This window comes from Grammomys surdaster, unplaced genomic scaffold, assembly GCF_004785775.1.
Source record: "Grammomys surdaster isolate TR1022 unplaced genomic scaffold, NIH_TR_1.0 98, whole genome shotgun sequence".
NCBI classification, from domain to species: domain Eukaryota; kingdom Metazoa; phylum Chordata; class Mammalia; order Rodentia; family Muridae; genus Grammomys; species Grammomys surdaster.
In genome coordinates, this window is record NW_021604577.1 from 4,919,836 (window position 1) to 4,936,310 (window position 16,475).

The window sequence follows — 16,475 nt, forward strand, 5'->3', positions numbered from 1 at the left end:
GTCTTGTGCTACAAATGGCAGTTAGGAATGTGCTCTGGCCCTGTATCCACTGAGAAACTAAAACAAATAAATTTTTGTCATGGGATTTATTTTTCTGATTTCCTTCGTATGTTTTTGTTTCACATAGGATCTTGCTCGGAGGCCCCCTCTGGCCTGGAACTCAGCATGTAGACCAAAATGATCTTGAACTGGCCCATGTCCTGCCTCAGCTTATAAGGGGCACAGGCTCTAAGTACTACAAGCATACACTTCGTATCTTAACTCTCACATAATACAGATTTAGAGCAGTAAGCGTTTTTGCGCAGTTCTGTTAGTCATAGCTTTCTGCTTTCAGACTTGGGTACCAGTACAACTTAGGTAAATATTCCTTCAGTTACTGAAACACAGTACAAACACACGTAACTCCTGCTGCATGCCACCCTCACTGTCAGAAAGAGGTATTTCAAGTGCAGCTTAATCACATTGTTTTATTCAAGTTTCTAAATTTGTAAGCAAAGCTCTGTCGGGGGAGGTTTGCATTTAGCTTTGCGCAAAGTGTTTGGATGGGCAAGGACTAAGCCAATTCAGATAAGATTAGAGTGGAACTAGATAAAATGAGATGGAAAACCGGAATGCTGTTATTTTCTTTAAACGGTGTACTTTTAAAGACACAGTAGGCCGTAAATAATAAACAAGTATGTGGGATATAGGCAAGCAAGGGGTGATGACTGCCCAAAGAACGCCTCAGAAAGCGTCAGAATAAAATTTCACATCATCATCTCTGCATTCAGCTGGCAAAGCAGCCTCCTCATATTTTCATTCTACTCAACAAGATCCTCACAGCCCAGCCTTTACATCGCCCTAGCAACGTCTCAATCCGCTTTAGGCCCACGGCCGCCCCGCCCCTGAGTTTCCGGCAGACCCCATGGCGACGTAGAGTGGACTGAAGAAGCTCCCAGGCTCAGCTTAGCAGAAGCCCCGCCCCCTACAGCGTAGCGCATGCCCAGACCACGCTTCAGGGGCGGGGCTCCGTAGAAAGGCGGAGGCCCCGCCCCTAGAGCGTGGCGTAAGACCGGGCCACGCCCTGAGGGCGGGGCAGCTCCGGACTGAGGCGGGCTGGCTCAGTGCAGCGGCAGCAGCGGGGGAAGATGGCGGCGGCTGTTCCGCAGCGTGCTTGGACCGTGGAGCAGCTGCGCAGCGAGCAGCTGCCCAAGAAGGACATTATCAAGTTTCTGCAGGATCACGGTTCAGATTCGGTACCAAAGGCATCTGGGCGGCCGGGCCGGGGCGTCCCGGGGCCGCTTCACCCCCCCGGAGATGCCTTACATACCGGATTCCTCGGTGCCCCCGCCCTCGCCTTCTGAGGCCGGTGCTGGTCAGGCCCGAGCGGCCCGCGTGAGCTCCCACTCGCCCGCCTCTTGGGCCGCCCCAGAGTCCACGGGGTTCAGCCCTGGTTTCCCTAGGGCAGGCCAAGGAGCTGCGGCTGTAGATTTAAATCTCAGTTGAGATCTGTGAGGGCCGAAGACCTGAGCAAAAGGAACCTGAAATGTTGGCGTCTGAGGCGGGGGCGAGGAATCGGGAGTGCATGCTTCCCGGGCGCAGAGTGCTGGCCTGTGGGAAATGGGAGGGAGTGATGTGTGGGAGCTTCGTGTGCATCTTGTCTTACCAACGTACTAAATACCGAACTATAATCTGTGTTTTTTTTTTAAAAAAAAAACATATATTACTGCCTTAACTCTTTCTGTTAGGAAATCGTTTTACAAAATACCTTTATACTTAGGAGGAATTCAACGTGAATTTTTTTTTTTACACTGTGGTCTTCTATGATTATAGGCACGCGGATTTGAAAAATTCTAGTTGTGTCATGCAGTTTTCGGCCTTGTCTGCATCTTAGCCACCCATTTTGTAGTCACGGGTTATTTAGTTAGCCTTGACTTTTTGTCCTTCAGAAAAGGTCATTCATTCCGCCCACCCAGCGACTCCCTTAATGTTTTTTGGAGGCAACATCTCAAAGAGCCCAGCCTGGCCTCAAACCCCGATGGCCTTACCTTCACCTCGCAAATGCTAGGGATAATAGCCCTGCGCCATCACATCATGTTTCGTACCTCAGTTAAATGTTGAATGGTGGCACACGTCGTGCATATCTCTACCATTTTAAAAGAGAAGGTGCGGCCTAAATTAGGTTTTCCTACAGTTTTTCAGATTCTAAAATGTCAAGATAGTGAGTGTTGTGTGATTCCAAAGTATGAAAATGCATTTAGTGACAGACATTTAAATGCGTTTTTCCCCCAGTGATCGTCACATATTCATGCCTGTGTTTTTACAGTCCTGCCATTTCAGTTTAAAAAGTTTTGGATTTTTTTTTTTTTTTTGAAACCAAGATTGTATTTTCACTTAAAGATCTTGTTGGGAGATTCAAGAACTCTCACACTTACCCTGGCATCAGGCTATGGTTCAGCTCATCTTTATGAAGTATGTGTATTCAGCTCAACAACTGTGTTTGAGCGACTATACAAGGGTGAAAAGGAAAAGACACCTTTGCAGATAGACCCACATGCCATTTTAATGGATATTCTCTTGAGGCATTATGATTTCTCAGTAGTGGGGTTAGGCATTTAATACCTCAGTACTTATTGTACTTCTTTTTTTTGTTTGTTTGGTTTTTTTTTTTGTTTTCTTTTTGACATAGGGTTTCTCTGTGTAGCCCGGGCTGTCCTGGAACTCACTCTGTAGTCCAGGCGAGCCTTCTTACTGTACTTCTTTAAGCTGTCTTTAAACAGCTTATTTATCCCAATTTAGACTGTAAAGTTTTTAATTTTCTTCCTTCTAGACTCGTAGGCTCCACTGACCTGACTTGGAACATAGACCAGTTTTGTAATGATTTGTCATTATTTTTGTTAATCATAAAATATTAGATATTGTATTTTAGATACTTTTCTGAACTCTTCAAAGAAATGACAAGAGTGCGACAGTAACTGGTTACCTCTATATAACCAACTTTTATCTCCTTTCACCAGCCTTTTATCATCTAAAAATTTTTTTATAGGAGTAGAGATCATGGTGGAGCATACGTTTAATCCCAGAGGCAGGTAGATCTGACTTGAGTTCCAAGTCAGCCTGGACTACACAGTACATACTAGGCTGCCCTGGGTCACATATTGAGAGGGGAAGGAGAGAAAAGGCAAAGACAGACAAATGCAGTGGGGACAAAAACAAAAAGTAGTTTACAGAACTCTTAGGTGCAGGAGACAGCTTGAGAAAATAGGAAAATTGGAGGTTCGGAACTTCAACAAATACAGTAACAGAAGGAGACTAGAGTAAAGGGCTGTAGAAATGGCTCTTGGGTATGATGTTATGAGTTCTGATGCCCAGAACCACTCTGGAGCTGTAGGAGGGAGTATGCGCTTATAATTAAAAAGACTAGAGAATCCTTGGAAGCTCTTAGGCAGGCCAGCTAGTATGTAAGAGAGAACTTATCTCAAGGCGGAAAACAAGGCCCTCCACATAGGGAATTTTGACTTCAACATACCATGCATGCTTTTTGTGTGTCCATAAGCACCACAAACATACAAGGGCGTTTTAAAAACCCTCACCAGATTTTAAGATGAACATACTATGAATTTATTATTGATTTGTTTTTTAATTTTTGTTGCTTGATTTTTTTTCTTTTTGAGACAGTCTTGCTGTAAGCATAAAGATGGTTCAGAACTCCCCATCCTGGCTCAGTCTCAAAGATGCTTTGTTATTTTACATTTACTTATATATTGGATTAATGCGTGTGAGCATGTGAGCCATGACACTTGCAGAGTTCAGAGGACAGTTTGTAAGAATCAGTTTTCTGGGTGTGGGTTCTGGGGTTCAAATTCAGGTTTATTAGACTCTTAATGTGATAGACTGTTCCACTGCTCCACCTCAACTTTCTGTCATCACTCTGGATACACATGCTCCTACTAATCTTGTAGTATAGAGAACCTGGGTCTTTTTAACTTTACTTTGTGTGTATGTGGGGAAGGGCTCAGCAAGCTTGCAGGAGCCTGTTCTCTCCTACAGTTCAGGACTCATGGATTGAACTCAGGTCACCAGACTATCCTCTAGGCCTAAACACAAGTCTTTTGAAAAGCTTTGTCTTCAGACTAGGGTGAGAGCTAAGATTTTAGTCCAGATAATATGATGCCATAACCCATACCCTGTCCTTACCAGATAGTGAGTTGTAAATAGGTCCCGGTAGCCATTCCCATGGCTTGAGGTAGCCATGGCTTGAGGCTTCCAAAGGCAAGGCAAAAAGCGATCTATCAAGAGCTTATAGTATGCTTAATATCTAGATAATCTTTTCTGTATATTCCATAATGGGAGAAAGGTTAAAATGAACTGTCTCCTATATATACTATATAGTTCTTCCCCTTTAATACCCGATATTTTATAATCTGCTTTTTAAGAATGAGATATAAAATAGTGTTTTATTTCTCAATTACTACTATTAAAAATCATAGCAGCTAGCACAAAAAGATTGTTTCTTAGTTTCTTGGTTTTGAGACAGGGTCTTACTATCTGACCAGACTGGTCTTGAATTTGTGATCTCAAGGGATCCTCCTGCCTCAGACTATAATAATAGCAGGCTCCATTTTCTTTCTTTTCTTAAGACAGGGCCTCGTGTATCTCAGCCTAGTTTAGTCGTGAATTTACTGTATACCTAGTATGGCCTTGATGCCTCTCAGTCAGTGCTGGGATTTTAGGTGTGCAAATGCAGTTTCTGTGGTGTGTGGTTTGTGTGTATCAGTCCAGCACACAGACTAAGCTACAGACTCCGCTACAGACTCCGTTTCTAACTTTACATCCTCTCTACTTGAGGGAAAATGATTGAACTCATCAGCTTTTTCCTTTGTAGTTTCTTGCAGAGCATAAATTACTGGGAAACATAAAAAACGTAGCTAAGACTGCTAATAAGGACCATTTGGTTTCTGCCTATAACCATCTGTTTGAAACTAAGGTAAGCGACAATATCCTACTAAGAAAATTTCACTCAGGTATCTTATTTCTACACACAGATTTTAAGTACAGTTTTCTTTTTGAAGAATAAGTTGGGGTTTTTCCACCTGTAGTTTTTCTTAGCTATGATCATAATTGGGCTTTCAGTCATATAAAGCAAAGCTAATTTAAAACATAGTTCAGTGTTTACAGTATTTTTAAAGGAACTAGTTTTAATTTGTTGCCTAAATTGAGACAACAATTTTTTTTGTTTTTGTTTTTCGAGGCAGGGTTTCTCTGTGTAAGCCTGGCTGTCCTGGAACTCACTCTGAAGACCAGGCTGGCCTCAACCTCAGAAATCCACCTGCCTCTGCCTCCCAAGTGCTGGGATTAAAGGCGTGTGCCACCACTTCCCCAGCGAGAAAACAAATTTTTAAGTCATAAATCCATTAAGTTAGTTGGCATTATCTACACTGTTATAACATGTTGTAGTTACTGGTTTAGATAAGCCTTTAAGAAAAACAGATTTTGGGGACTGGAAAGATGACTCATTGGTTAAAAGCACTGACTGCTCTTCCAGAGGTCCTGAGTTCAACTCCCAGCAACCACATGGTGGCTCACAACCATCAGTAATGGGATCTGATGCCCTCTTCTGGTGTGTCTGAAGAGAGCAACAGTGTACTCACATAAATAAAATAAATCTTTTTGAGAAGAAGGAAAGAAAGGAGAAAGAGAACAGATTTTAAAACATTTTTAATATTTGTTCACTATAAAGTGATCATCTACAAGAAAGAATTTGTATAGCAGGAGCTATGAGTGTACACATCTCTATTCTGAGTTGCTTGTCTGAAGGTCATGATGCTTGTTTTAGAATTCATATCATGCAGTAGTTTAAGGGTCATGATTTATTAACTTTATATTTAAATCAGCAATATCTTTGTCTGTAGTCGATCCCCTTGGTTAGTTGACTTTTGTTCTACTAATTGATAGATAGTGTGCTTTTATTGTGCAGATGCTCATTTCCTGAAAGGGAACTCTAGATACTCTTCCTAGTTATCGTCGGTACTCATCTTACGGTTTTTTTTTATAGCGTTTCAAAGGTACTGAAACTATCAGTAAAGTGTCTGAACAGGTGAAAAACGTGAAGCTTAATGACGATAAACCCAAAGAATCCAAGTCTGAAGAGACGCTTGATGAGGTGTGTGTATATAATATATCTTACCTTTCTCTTCTTTTCTTCTTTATATAGTACTAGGGATTGAACCTAGGACCTCTGAATGGTAGACAAGTGCATTGAACTAATCACAAGTACTTGTTTCAGTTTTGAGAAGGGATTCACTAAGTTGTACAGGCTGGCCTCCATCACCTGACTAGCAGGCATTAAAAGCCTGATAACCCCCACCCCCAAGCCCACCTAACATTTGCTTTAAATCTCTAAACTAAGGCATGGTTGAATGCAGCCTCTTCTTTAGAACTGAGCTGTGATTTGGACTTTAGTGACTCCCTATTCTTAGCAAAGAAATAAAACAAAGAGATAGTAAGCTTCTGGCTAGAGCTCCAAGGCCTTCTATTTTAAGAACCTGATTTTGTAGCCAAGTCAGGCTGAATTAAAGAAATTTCCTTTAAGTTATTTTTAGCCTTTCTAATGAACATAGTGTACCTAGCTATGGAAACAGTCCATGCCTGGTTTCAAGGTATGAGTTCATGCCTAATCTTTCCCAGCCCAAGTTTTATGTTTTTTTGTATAAAGTTTAAAGAATTAGATAAACTTTTGGGGGGTTTGTTTGTTGGTGAGATATAGTTTTACTTTGTAGTCTAGGTTGGTTTCAAACTCTTCATTTTTGTGCCTCAGCCAGTACAAGAATTATAAGTCCAGCTGTAAGCTCATTCATTGTAAGCAGTATCAACTTTTAAGGCATTTGGGTATGTTTTCACAGAGTGTAAGTTAAGGTGTGGTGAAGTCACATAGTTATGTGAATAAAGCCTGCAAACTTCATAGAATTTTTTTCCTATTGGTAAGAAAGCACAAATTAATGTGTGTAGGTATGTAGACATAAAGCAATTTGGATGAATTTAAGACAGAATTAAGAAAAAGGGTGGTGGTACATATTTTTAATTCCAGCACTCAGGAGGCAGAGGAAGGCAGATCTCTGTGACTTCAAGGCCAGCCTGGTCTCTATAGTAAGTACCAAGGTAGCAAAGGCTATGAAGTCATACCTTGGTCCCCTGAAATTTGTATAGAAAGATTTTTTTTCTAGTAAAAACACAATTTCTTAAGAGCCAGAAGCAATTCAAAGGATATTTAAAGGATAATTTTTGAGACTGTAGCTTTGACACTTAGCTCTATGAATACTTAAATACTTAATTCTCCTTTTATTTCTCCTGTATAGAAATAAGACTCAAAGAAAGAAAGAAAGAAAGAAAGAAAGGAAGAAAGAAAGAAAGAAAGAAAGAAAGAAAGAAGGAAGGAAAGAAAGAAAGAAAGAAAGAAAGAAGGAAAGAAAGAAAGAAGCAAAGAAAGAAAGAAAGAGCGAGCAGGCTCTTGTTTTCTGTTATTAAGTTGGGAACATTGAACTCAAAACTACATTCTCTCCTTTCTAGCTCTCTCCCTTACTGACCCTGCACTCATCTCTGTTATTTCTATGCTTGTACTTTGGAACAACAAAGGAAAAACAGTGAAGAAGCGAGCAGAAAGAATTCGTTAGGCCTGCTCTAAATTCACGTTAAGTCGGCTAATTCTTTTTTTTTTTTTTTCGAGACAGGGTTTCTCTGTGTAGCCCTGGCTGTCCTGGAACTCACTCTGTAGACCAGGCTGGCCTCGAACTCAGAAATCCTCCTGCCTCTGCCTCCCAAGTACTGGGATTAAAGACGTGTGCCACCACTGCCCGACTGAAGTTGATTAATTCTTGGCCAAAGTCACAAGACAGTATTTTAAAAATCTGAATGTAATTTATTGCTCTCATGAGTATTCATTTGACTCACAATATGTATTTCTTTTATATATTTCATCTTGTAACTGACTGGCTGGAACTCAATGTGTATATTAGGCTGGCCTTCAGTTCACAGATCTGCTGTCTGGCTTTTTGAGTGCTAGGATTAAACATGTGTGTCACCATTCCTGGGTCCATCTAAGAGTCTTTTGGAGTCATATTCAGGTTGTGGATGGAGGCAGTATAACTATTCAGTTTTATTGGCTAGGATGAAAAAAAATCTAGTAATAGAATTATTGGTGCTAGTACAACTCAAATTAGTGTGTGAGTGTGGGGGGGTGTATCATAATACCTTAGGAATTTAGTAGTATTTTTCTGAGAATTTATGGTATGGAAAGATGAACATAGTTGTGCCTTAAGAATTTTAGTTTCCAAAGATGCTCTAAGTTACATAACATTCAATTATGGCCTTGTGTTTTGAATAGTATTCTCATTTGTTGTGTTGGAAGTTTCTTATAGATGTTAGCTACTGGTAGTTTATCACTCTGATCTGACTTAAATAATATTTCTGTCATCTTTTTAAAAGCACATAAATAACTATATGCATTTATTTTTAGGGTCCACCAAAATATACAAAATCTATTCTAAAAAAGGGAGATAAAACCAACTTTCCTAAAAAGGGAGATGTTGTTCACTGCTGGTATACAGGGACCCTCCCTGATGGAACTGTTTTTGATACTAATATTCAAACAAGTAAGTGTTAACTTTTGTGCAGTAGATGGATGGTATTCTTTTTGCTTTTACTTTTCCCTGATGTCATTTGTACCAAGATTTTCTTGGCAGTATTTTACTATTCATGGGTTGCTGGCTAGCTAATCTTGATTATTTGTCGAGCAAAGGATAAGGAACTTGAAAGCTTTGTCTGTTTTAGATCTCTTGAAATTAATTGTTAGAGATTTGGTCTGTCAGTTGTGGCGCTCCAAGAACAGAGTGGAAGTGGTATCCTTTCTACTCCTTAGTACTTGTGTGGTCAGGATTGAGGATTGAGGGAGGTCAGTGCTCTGCCTGCTTGGTAAGAGTTTACTCTTCAGTTAACTACTCAACCCCACAGAAGGAACTTGTTCCTATGAAAAAAAAAAAGCATTAATATTATGCATATAATCACTTCTTAAAGGTTCCCCCAAACTCTCAACATAGTGATGACATTGGGGACCAAGCCTCAGTATCAAGTTAGTAAGGAAAAACAACACACCGAACAGTGTTTCGGAATGCTTTAAGATTTTAATGTAAAAGAGAAAATAAAAATGAGTCAGGTGTTCATGCCCTTAATCCCAGCACTCTGGAGACAAAAGTTGAGTGTCTAAGTCGTAAGTTCTATGCCAGCTACACAGTGAGATTCTATCTCAATGGAAGAAAGAAGGCAGTAGAGCATGTTATTTAGTGGTCCTGATCCTTGGCTTTGGTGTGCTTGCCTTGAGGTTACATGCAGCTATAGGTAGTGATATACGTATATGTATGGATCTATACATGTATGCAGCACAAAACATTTCAAACGTTTTATGAATACTTCTGTAACTTGACTGTATAATTCTTAAGTACCTAATATTGCAGTTTAGAAGGTAATTAAAACAAAAGTATGTAATTAAAAGGAAAATCTGTTTTACAGGTTCAAAGAAGAAGAAAAATGCCAAGCCTTTAAGTTTTAAAGTTGGAGTAGGCAAGGTTATCAGAGGAGTAAGTAAAGAAGGCAAATGAGTATATAGGTATTCCAAACATGTGCTGTTTGTGGTGTAAGGCTTTAAAAAGTTTGGATTGTGGGGAAGGGGAGGAGCTTTGTGATGATCACTTGCCTAGCATATGAAAGGCCCTACCTAGGTTAGATTCTAAATGTATTCTGTAGCTATGAAGAAACACCATGACCAAGACAACTCTTAATAACATGCAGATTTGCATAGTTTCAGAGGCTTAGTTCATTAACCTCAGACAGGAGCATAAGGACAGGGTGCTGAAGTAGTCACTGAGAAGTTTACATCCTGATCAGCAGGTACCAGACAGGAAACTGGGCATAAGATGGGCTTTTGAAACTTCAGAGCCCACCTCCGGCAACACACCTCCTCCAAACAAGGCCACACTTTTAAAAATGATTTTTTATCTTATGTACATTGGTATTTTTCCTGCATATGTCAGTGTGAGGGTGTTGAATGTCCTGGAGCTGGATTTACAGATAACTGTAAGCTGCCGTGTGGTGGAAGAGCAGTCAGCTGAGCTCTTAACCATTGAGCCGTTCCTTCAGCCCCTAGTCATACTTTCTTGATCCTTTCAAACAGTCATCAGTTGGGGACTGTGTACCCAAATCACTCTATAGGGAGCATTCTCACTCATACTACAACACAAAAACATTTTTAAAATCCAAGAATTAAGGTTGTTGATACAACAAAAATAATCTTTAAAGTCAGACAGACATCATACTAATCTTGCTGGCTGATCTTGTACAAGTTTTCCACGTGTCAGTTTCCTCATCTATAAAGGAATCCTGGGCCGGCATTCTGGCTCACACCTAGCACTCGATAGATCTGAGTCCCTCCTAGATACCAAGTTCCAGCATACCCAGGGCTACACAGACCCTGTCTGAAAAAACAAAAAATATTTACAAACCCCAGAAGTTGAAGGAACTATGTCAGAAAACAGCCTTTCACACTTAGGCTTTTTATGTTACATAGCTTTTTTAGTCATTGTCACATATAATGAAAACATCTATTTGACTGAAATACTTGCAGAAACAGGAATTTCTTCTAAATAGCATGTTTTTGTTTGCCCGAGCATATGGGAAATGGTAACCAAGTAAATCTTAAGGATGTTAGATAGTAGGATTATCTATTATTACAATGTATTGAAGAAATTAGAAATTGTGTTAAAAATTTGCTCAAATTTTTATTAGAGACTACCTATTGTTCAAATTGTAGTTCCTCATTCAAATGGTGATATATAGCCAAAAATGACATACTGCTTTCTGTATGTCTAAGACGCCTATGTAGAACTCAGAACAATGCAAAACATCAAGTCTAAGGTTTTAGTTGAAGGTGTAGCTTGACTGACAAGTCAACAAGGGAAAAAGAAAAAAGGCTGTGTGGAATCTTTAGGGAGTACAAGCTAGGTCTATATAGACAAACCAGGGCCTGTCTCAAAACACAACGCACAAATATTTGTTTTGTATATGCTATGTGTATGAATATCCATAAAGGTTAAAATAAGGGGGTTCTTCAGGAGGAACTATCTGATGTGGGTTCTGGGAACTAAAAGTCTGGTCCTCTCCAAGTTCCCAGAAAAGTATATTTGTCATTATGTGATTGCATGTTTTTTGAAAACTGCCATAACTTATATTTTGCATTTAGTGGGATGAAGCGCTCTTGACTATGAGTAAAGGAGAAAAGGCTCGACTGGAGATTGAACCAGAATGGGCCTATGGAAAGAAAGGACAGGCCGAGGCCAAGTATCCTTTCCCTTTATAGCACATACCCTCCCCCACCCCACGTTTGCCACCAGCCTTTTAACCTGAATTCTTGGATTCGATATGTATGTGCTCACAGACATGGAAAGTGCTGTGCAAGCAATCTACCAAATCAAGACTCCTTTCCAGATAGTCTTCCTGGTGTGGATAAGACACAGGACACTGACTGGCTGGTATTTTTTGTCAATGCAAAATAGTCAGACTTTGTCCTGCACGTTTTTCCTCTCTTCTTTGTGTTGTAGTTTCAATTAGCTAAGTGAGAATTCAGAAACTTAGAAATGGAAAATCAAGGAGACCACAGGACAAATGTTATAAGCATTTATTAATGATTACAGCATTTCTATGATAGGGCCCAGTTTGTCAACATTTACAAAAAGCAGAAAGGCAATGATTCTAGACCATTTAGACTAAATTGATCTAATAGAGTGGGAAGGCCATTTTTGTTGATTTCATTCTTGTTGGCCAGATTAGTTTTGATACTGTAATTTGTAGGTGAGAAGGAGTGAGGCTTGAGTCTTCGCTGTAGTCTTCATTCAAAATGTTGAATAATTCATCTCATGTAAAATCATAAGATTGCATGAAGAAAGCCTTCTCACTTTACGTTTCTTAAAGTTTGTGCAGACCAGGCTGTCCTCAGATTCAAGAGATCCTCTGCCTTCTGAGTGCTGGGATTTAAAGCTGTGCACCAACAGCACACCTAAACTTGTCCTTTAATTCACAGTAGATTACATGTTCTACCAACATACATGTTTTGAATACAGTGTGACCTTCATAAGATACTGGCTATTTGGTAGCATTAGTGAGGTATTGATCATCAGGTATACTTTTAAGAAACCCAAGCTAGCCTGAGTCAAATAAAACTTGTCCTCTTAAATTTACTGGTACAATCTCTGGCTTACCCTAGAACTTTTAATTTTGTCTCCACCACACACATAATCTGCTTTCACAAATATTATGCTATGGTTTAGTGGTTGGGGGAGAGGCACTTTTCAAATTTTCCTTGACCATTTCCCACAGAATTCCACCAAACACCAAGCTCATTTTTGAAGTGGAATTAGTAGATATTGACTGAAACCAGTACTTCAGCAAACATAAAAACCTAATTAGAGCTTGTTACTATTGTAAGGGAAGAGTCAACTGGAAAACTTAAAAGCGTTTAAAGCTTGTTTACTTGATCGCAACTTTTGAGAAATGTAATCCCCTGTAACTCCCTGTAAGTCTCAGATATTTTCCTACAGCTGTGTAAAGTATTCAGGAGAGCTGCTTTTCCTTTTACCTCATAAACTAAAAGCTCAATAAAAATGTCATGGATTGTCTTGACTGACTTATTCTGTGTTCTGTATTCTATTAGGTAACAACTAGTGACTTTATCCAAAGAGTTGAACTGCTAATCAAGGTGGCTAGCTTTGTCCATGGACAGTTAATAAATAATACTTCATGGTGAAAGTTAAAAGGCACAGAACTTGAAACAAAACAAAAACAACTAAAACATTTTCTGGTTAGAAGGTAATAAATTTAGAGTAAAGTTTACTTTAAAGAAAATGCTAATCTCTATTTTGTGTTCCTCCCCCAAATGAATTCATAAACAGTTGCTGCATGAGTCTTCATTTTTATTACAAAAATGATTGTTTGGTCAAAATGAAAGCTTGCTCATAAGTTTTACATGAATATTCTAGATACACAAACTCTCCTAAAACAAATTCTGATATTTCCATTTCTTAAGAGGATGCCGACATTATACTTTCTGGCTTATAATCTATTCAAAGGCAGAGCTCCGGTTCATCTAACCTGGAGTTAAGAGCCAAATTCCTCAGTATAACTGAAACATATAGACAACCTTAGGGTTTAAGGTTAAAGTCAATTGTTTTTATAGGAGGCAAAATTCTCAATAACCAGCCCTTATTTATTTTTTCCCCAAGTCTTTTTTAACTGACATGATTTACAGTCAGTTTTTTCCCCTACAGTTAAGGCTACAAATCTCCTGCATGAACTGCAAAAGAATTCTAGACCACTTAATGCAAAAAAATAAGATAAAATAAAAAATAAAAATAAAAAAAATAGTTCTCCAATAAAAAGTAAATTTTAAAAATGGTAGGAAAGTTTCTATGGTACACTATTAATTGACATTTCCTGCTATTAACTAAACAAATGTTACACAGAAACTGGGAAGACAAATTATCAAATACAAGCTTATGCTATGTTTACATCCTTCAAAAAAAATAATTCCACATATCTCATATAAGCCATCTGAAATTCACATTTTCCCATTAGGTTGGAGGTGGAGGATAATACTGTCCGTAATTCCAAGGATTCTGATAATTGTACTGAAAAAGTAAAAGCAAACATGTCACCATACTAGAATCTGTTATGATCCACATAGAAAATTAGATAATAGGTACTGATTAAATAGCACTCAATCATAAAAGAAAATATACAATATAGAACCTACTGCAAAGAATAAATGGTACAGACTTACCTGATACCAGGCACTGTAATTATATGCAGCTTGATTTGCCTGTAAATCCCCATCAATGATCTGTGCTGATGACATATCTTCTGTGTGTGCTTTCTTTTCTTCTGGTTCTTCTGAGCTATATATAGAAAGGTAAAAATAGAAACTCAAAATTCCCACATATGAACTTTGCTAGATAATTACATAATGCATGTAAATTTCCTTTAGTCATGTTTTCAATCTTTTGGGAGCAAGGCACTGTCATTTGATAGCCACTAAAGAAAAACTGGTAAACAGACTGAAGCCTGAGCTCAGTTCACCTTTCTTTATGGAGCAATCTCTGAAACTTCTCCATCCTAAGATCTTTACATACCACTGATATTCATGAGTTGATACCTAGATTAGCTGACTGATAGAAGGGACTGATCCCTGTCTTTCTCAAGGGACCAACAACAGTAGCCTGCAATTTCATTTACTAGATTTCATATTCTTCTGAAATAACGAAACCTCTTTTGAACTCCTTTATAGAGGGTAACCTTTTGCTGGAAAATCACATGCTCCAGTCTTTATGCCAGAAGTGGCAAACAGACTTGAGGTCTGGATTATAACCTATTGTCGTTGCCTTTGTCTCTGATGTTTAAAAAACGACTTGTAAGTCAGGCATGGTAATATACATTTTAATACATAAAAATCAGACTGTCTACACAATGTTCATGTTTCTGCGTAAGCATATATAGCTAAGCAGTTATGCTGTAGATGAACTAACTTTACAGCACAAAATTACTTCCAATTATCTACAGCAACACAACCACACTGTGACTGCCACCAGATTGCCTTGAACTATCATTCTAACTACAAGGGTTTCCCTGGCCCAACTCTACTATCTTAATAGCATTCCAACTCTGATTTTGGATCTTGGGGAGTGGCAGGCTCAAAGTGACCTTGATACTTGCTTCTGAGATAAACCATTGATTTTTTTTTTCAAACCATAAAAAAGTACACATTTCCACAATATTGAGATAACACTCAAAAGCATGTATTTTAAAAGGCATTTTTATATTAAAATATTTTCTCTTAAGTATCCTTTCCTGATTAATCAAGAAGTTACATACCCATTTTCAGCTTTTCTTTTTAAAGTATCCTGTTCTTTTAGAAGTGTTTGATGTTCATCATATGCATTTAGAAGCCTGAAGGGAAGAAAAAAAATCCTTTAGGATGTATAATTTTTTAAAAAGATTTAAACTTATTTCCATATGAAAACAGCTCATATAAATTTCTAAGTAGGCTCTTTGTCTTATCTTTTAAGATTTAAATCTTAGTCCTAAACTCTAGTCCTGATATTTCGACTCTACAATTAAATTATATTCAAGGGCCTAATAGTATCCTTTCATTGAACTAGTAATTTGGCCATTACTACCAAATCAAAATGATAGTTCATTTAAGTTTGTAGATGCCAGTTCTAAGGGTTTACTATTGATGGCAGAAGCTCTGAACTTCAAAGGCAAGAAGATATAATCAAAATCCTAGTTGTGACCAGGTGTGGTAACCCTAGCACTCATAAAGCAGATAGCCAGCCAGCTAGGGGCACAATTCAAAAAAAATAAAATAAAATCTTTGTTCTGTATAAGTAGGTTCATTGGTTCCATGGGTAAAGTACTTACCTACCAGTACAAGGCCTTGGCTTCCATAGTTAGACTACATACTATTCCAATCATACACAGGTTACTGTTAACATGTATTTCCCATCACTATGTCTGTCCTCTCCATCAGAATCCAGTAGGAACTAAATGAGACTACCTCTTTTAGAAAGCATGATCAGGTATATGCTATTTCATATACTTTTGTTGGACTATAGAATCACACCATCCCATAAAATCATTTCTTCTGTACACATTCTTCAATATAAAAGCAGAAGATACTGACTACATAGCATACCAAGTAGTTAGGAACACAAACTATAAAACAGGGTCTAATTTCATCCTTATAATACATAATGTGAAAAATTTGGGTACCTGAGTAAGCCTCCATCTACTAAAACAAAATTGTATGTATTCATTAATGGCTATAAAATTTATACTACACAAATATACTGAGCAAGGTTTCAAGAACTGAAATACTAGCTGCTGTGTTAAACTGAAAATTTACCCACCATCAAAAACATTACCATATACATAAACATACAAGTTGAGTGTAGTTTCCATGGAAATTATTCTAAATTAGATCAGCAAAGGCACAGCCTATTAGGCACTGCATAAATATTACAGCAACAGATATAAAGACCGGAACTTTACCAATGTTCTAGGCTATATTTCTACTTTCAGGGTTATCAAATTTAAATTATAAACTTAGATCCACACCTATCCTTACATCACCCTTAACTTTCAGGTTTTTTATGATTTAGTAGGAAAGGCCACAAGGCAAGATCTGTGTGATTGAATTATCTACCTTCTTTTCAAACCTGAGATACAATGGCATTTCTATTCCAGATTAGTTCTATCCTAGCTCTGTGCATGTTGCTGAGCAATGAATCAGGGAGGGCACTGTACATGACAGACCCCACCATTGAACTTTATGTCAGGTACAGTCTGCCTTCCTTCCTTCCTTCCTTCCTTCCTTCCTTCCTTCCTTCCTTCCTTCCTTC

At 38.4% G+C, this 16,475-nt stretch overlaps 2 protein-coding genes across 6 annotated transcripts in view; one reads left to right on the plus strand and one right to left on the minus strand.

Annotated features, from left to right (window-relative positions):
- The first annotated feature begins 1,095 nt into the window (after positions 1-1,095).
- Positions 1,096-12,710, plus strand: Fkbp3 (FKBP prolyl isomerase 3). The gene is made up of 7 exons (XM_028782800.1): positions 1,096-1,235; positions 4,865-4,966; positions 6,035-6,142; positions 8,492-8,627; positions 9,541-9,608; positions 11,267-11,364; positions 12,400-12,710. Exons 1-7 carry the CDS (start codon positions 1,128-1,130, stop codon positions 12,452-12,454), a joined length of 675 nt encoding a protein of 224 aa, XP_028638633.1. The 5' UTR covers positions 1,096-1,127; the 3' UTR covers positions 12,455-12,710.
- The window catches only part of Prpf39 (pre-mRNA processing factor 39), a 26,995-nt gene continuing 22,205 nt past the window's right edge, over positions 11,686-16,475 (minus strand). For all 5 annotated transcript variants that reach the window (XM_028782767.1, XM_028782773.1, XM_028782780.1 and 2 more), the window contains 3 exons: positions 14,947-15,021; positions 13,859-13,973; positions 11,686-13,706 (listed from right to left, as the gene is read on the minus strand). In XM_028782767.1, coding sequence (XP_028638600.1) covers positions 13,650-13,706; positions 13,859-13,973; positions 14,947-15,021 — 247 coding nt within the window. In that variant the 3' untranslated portion in view covers positions 11,686-13,649. The remainder of the gene's footprint in view (positions 13,707-13,858; positions 13,974-14,946; positions 15,022-16,475) is intronic.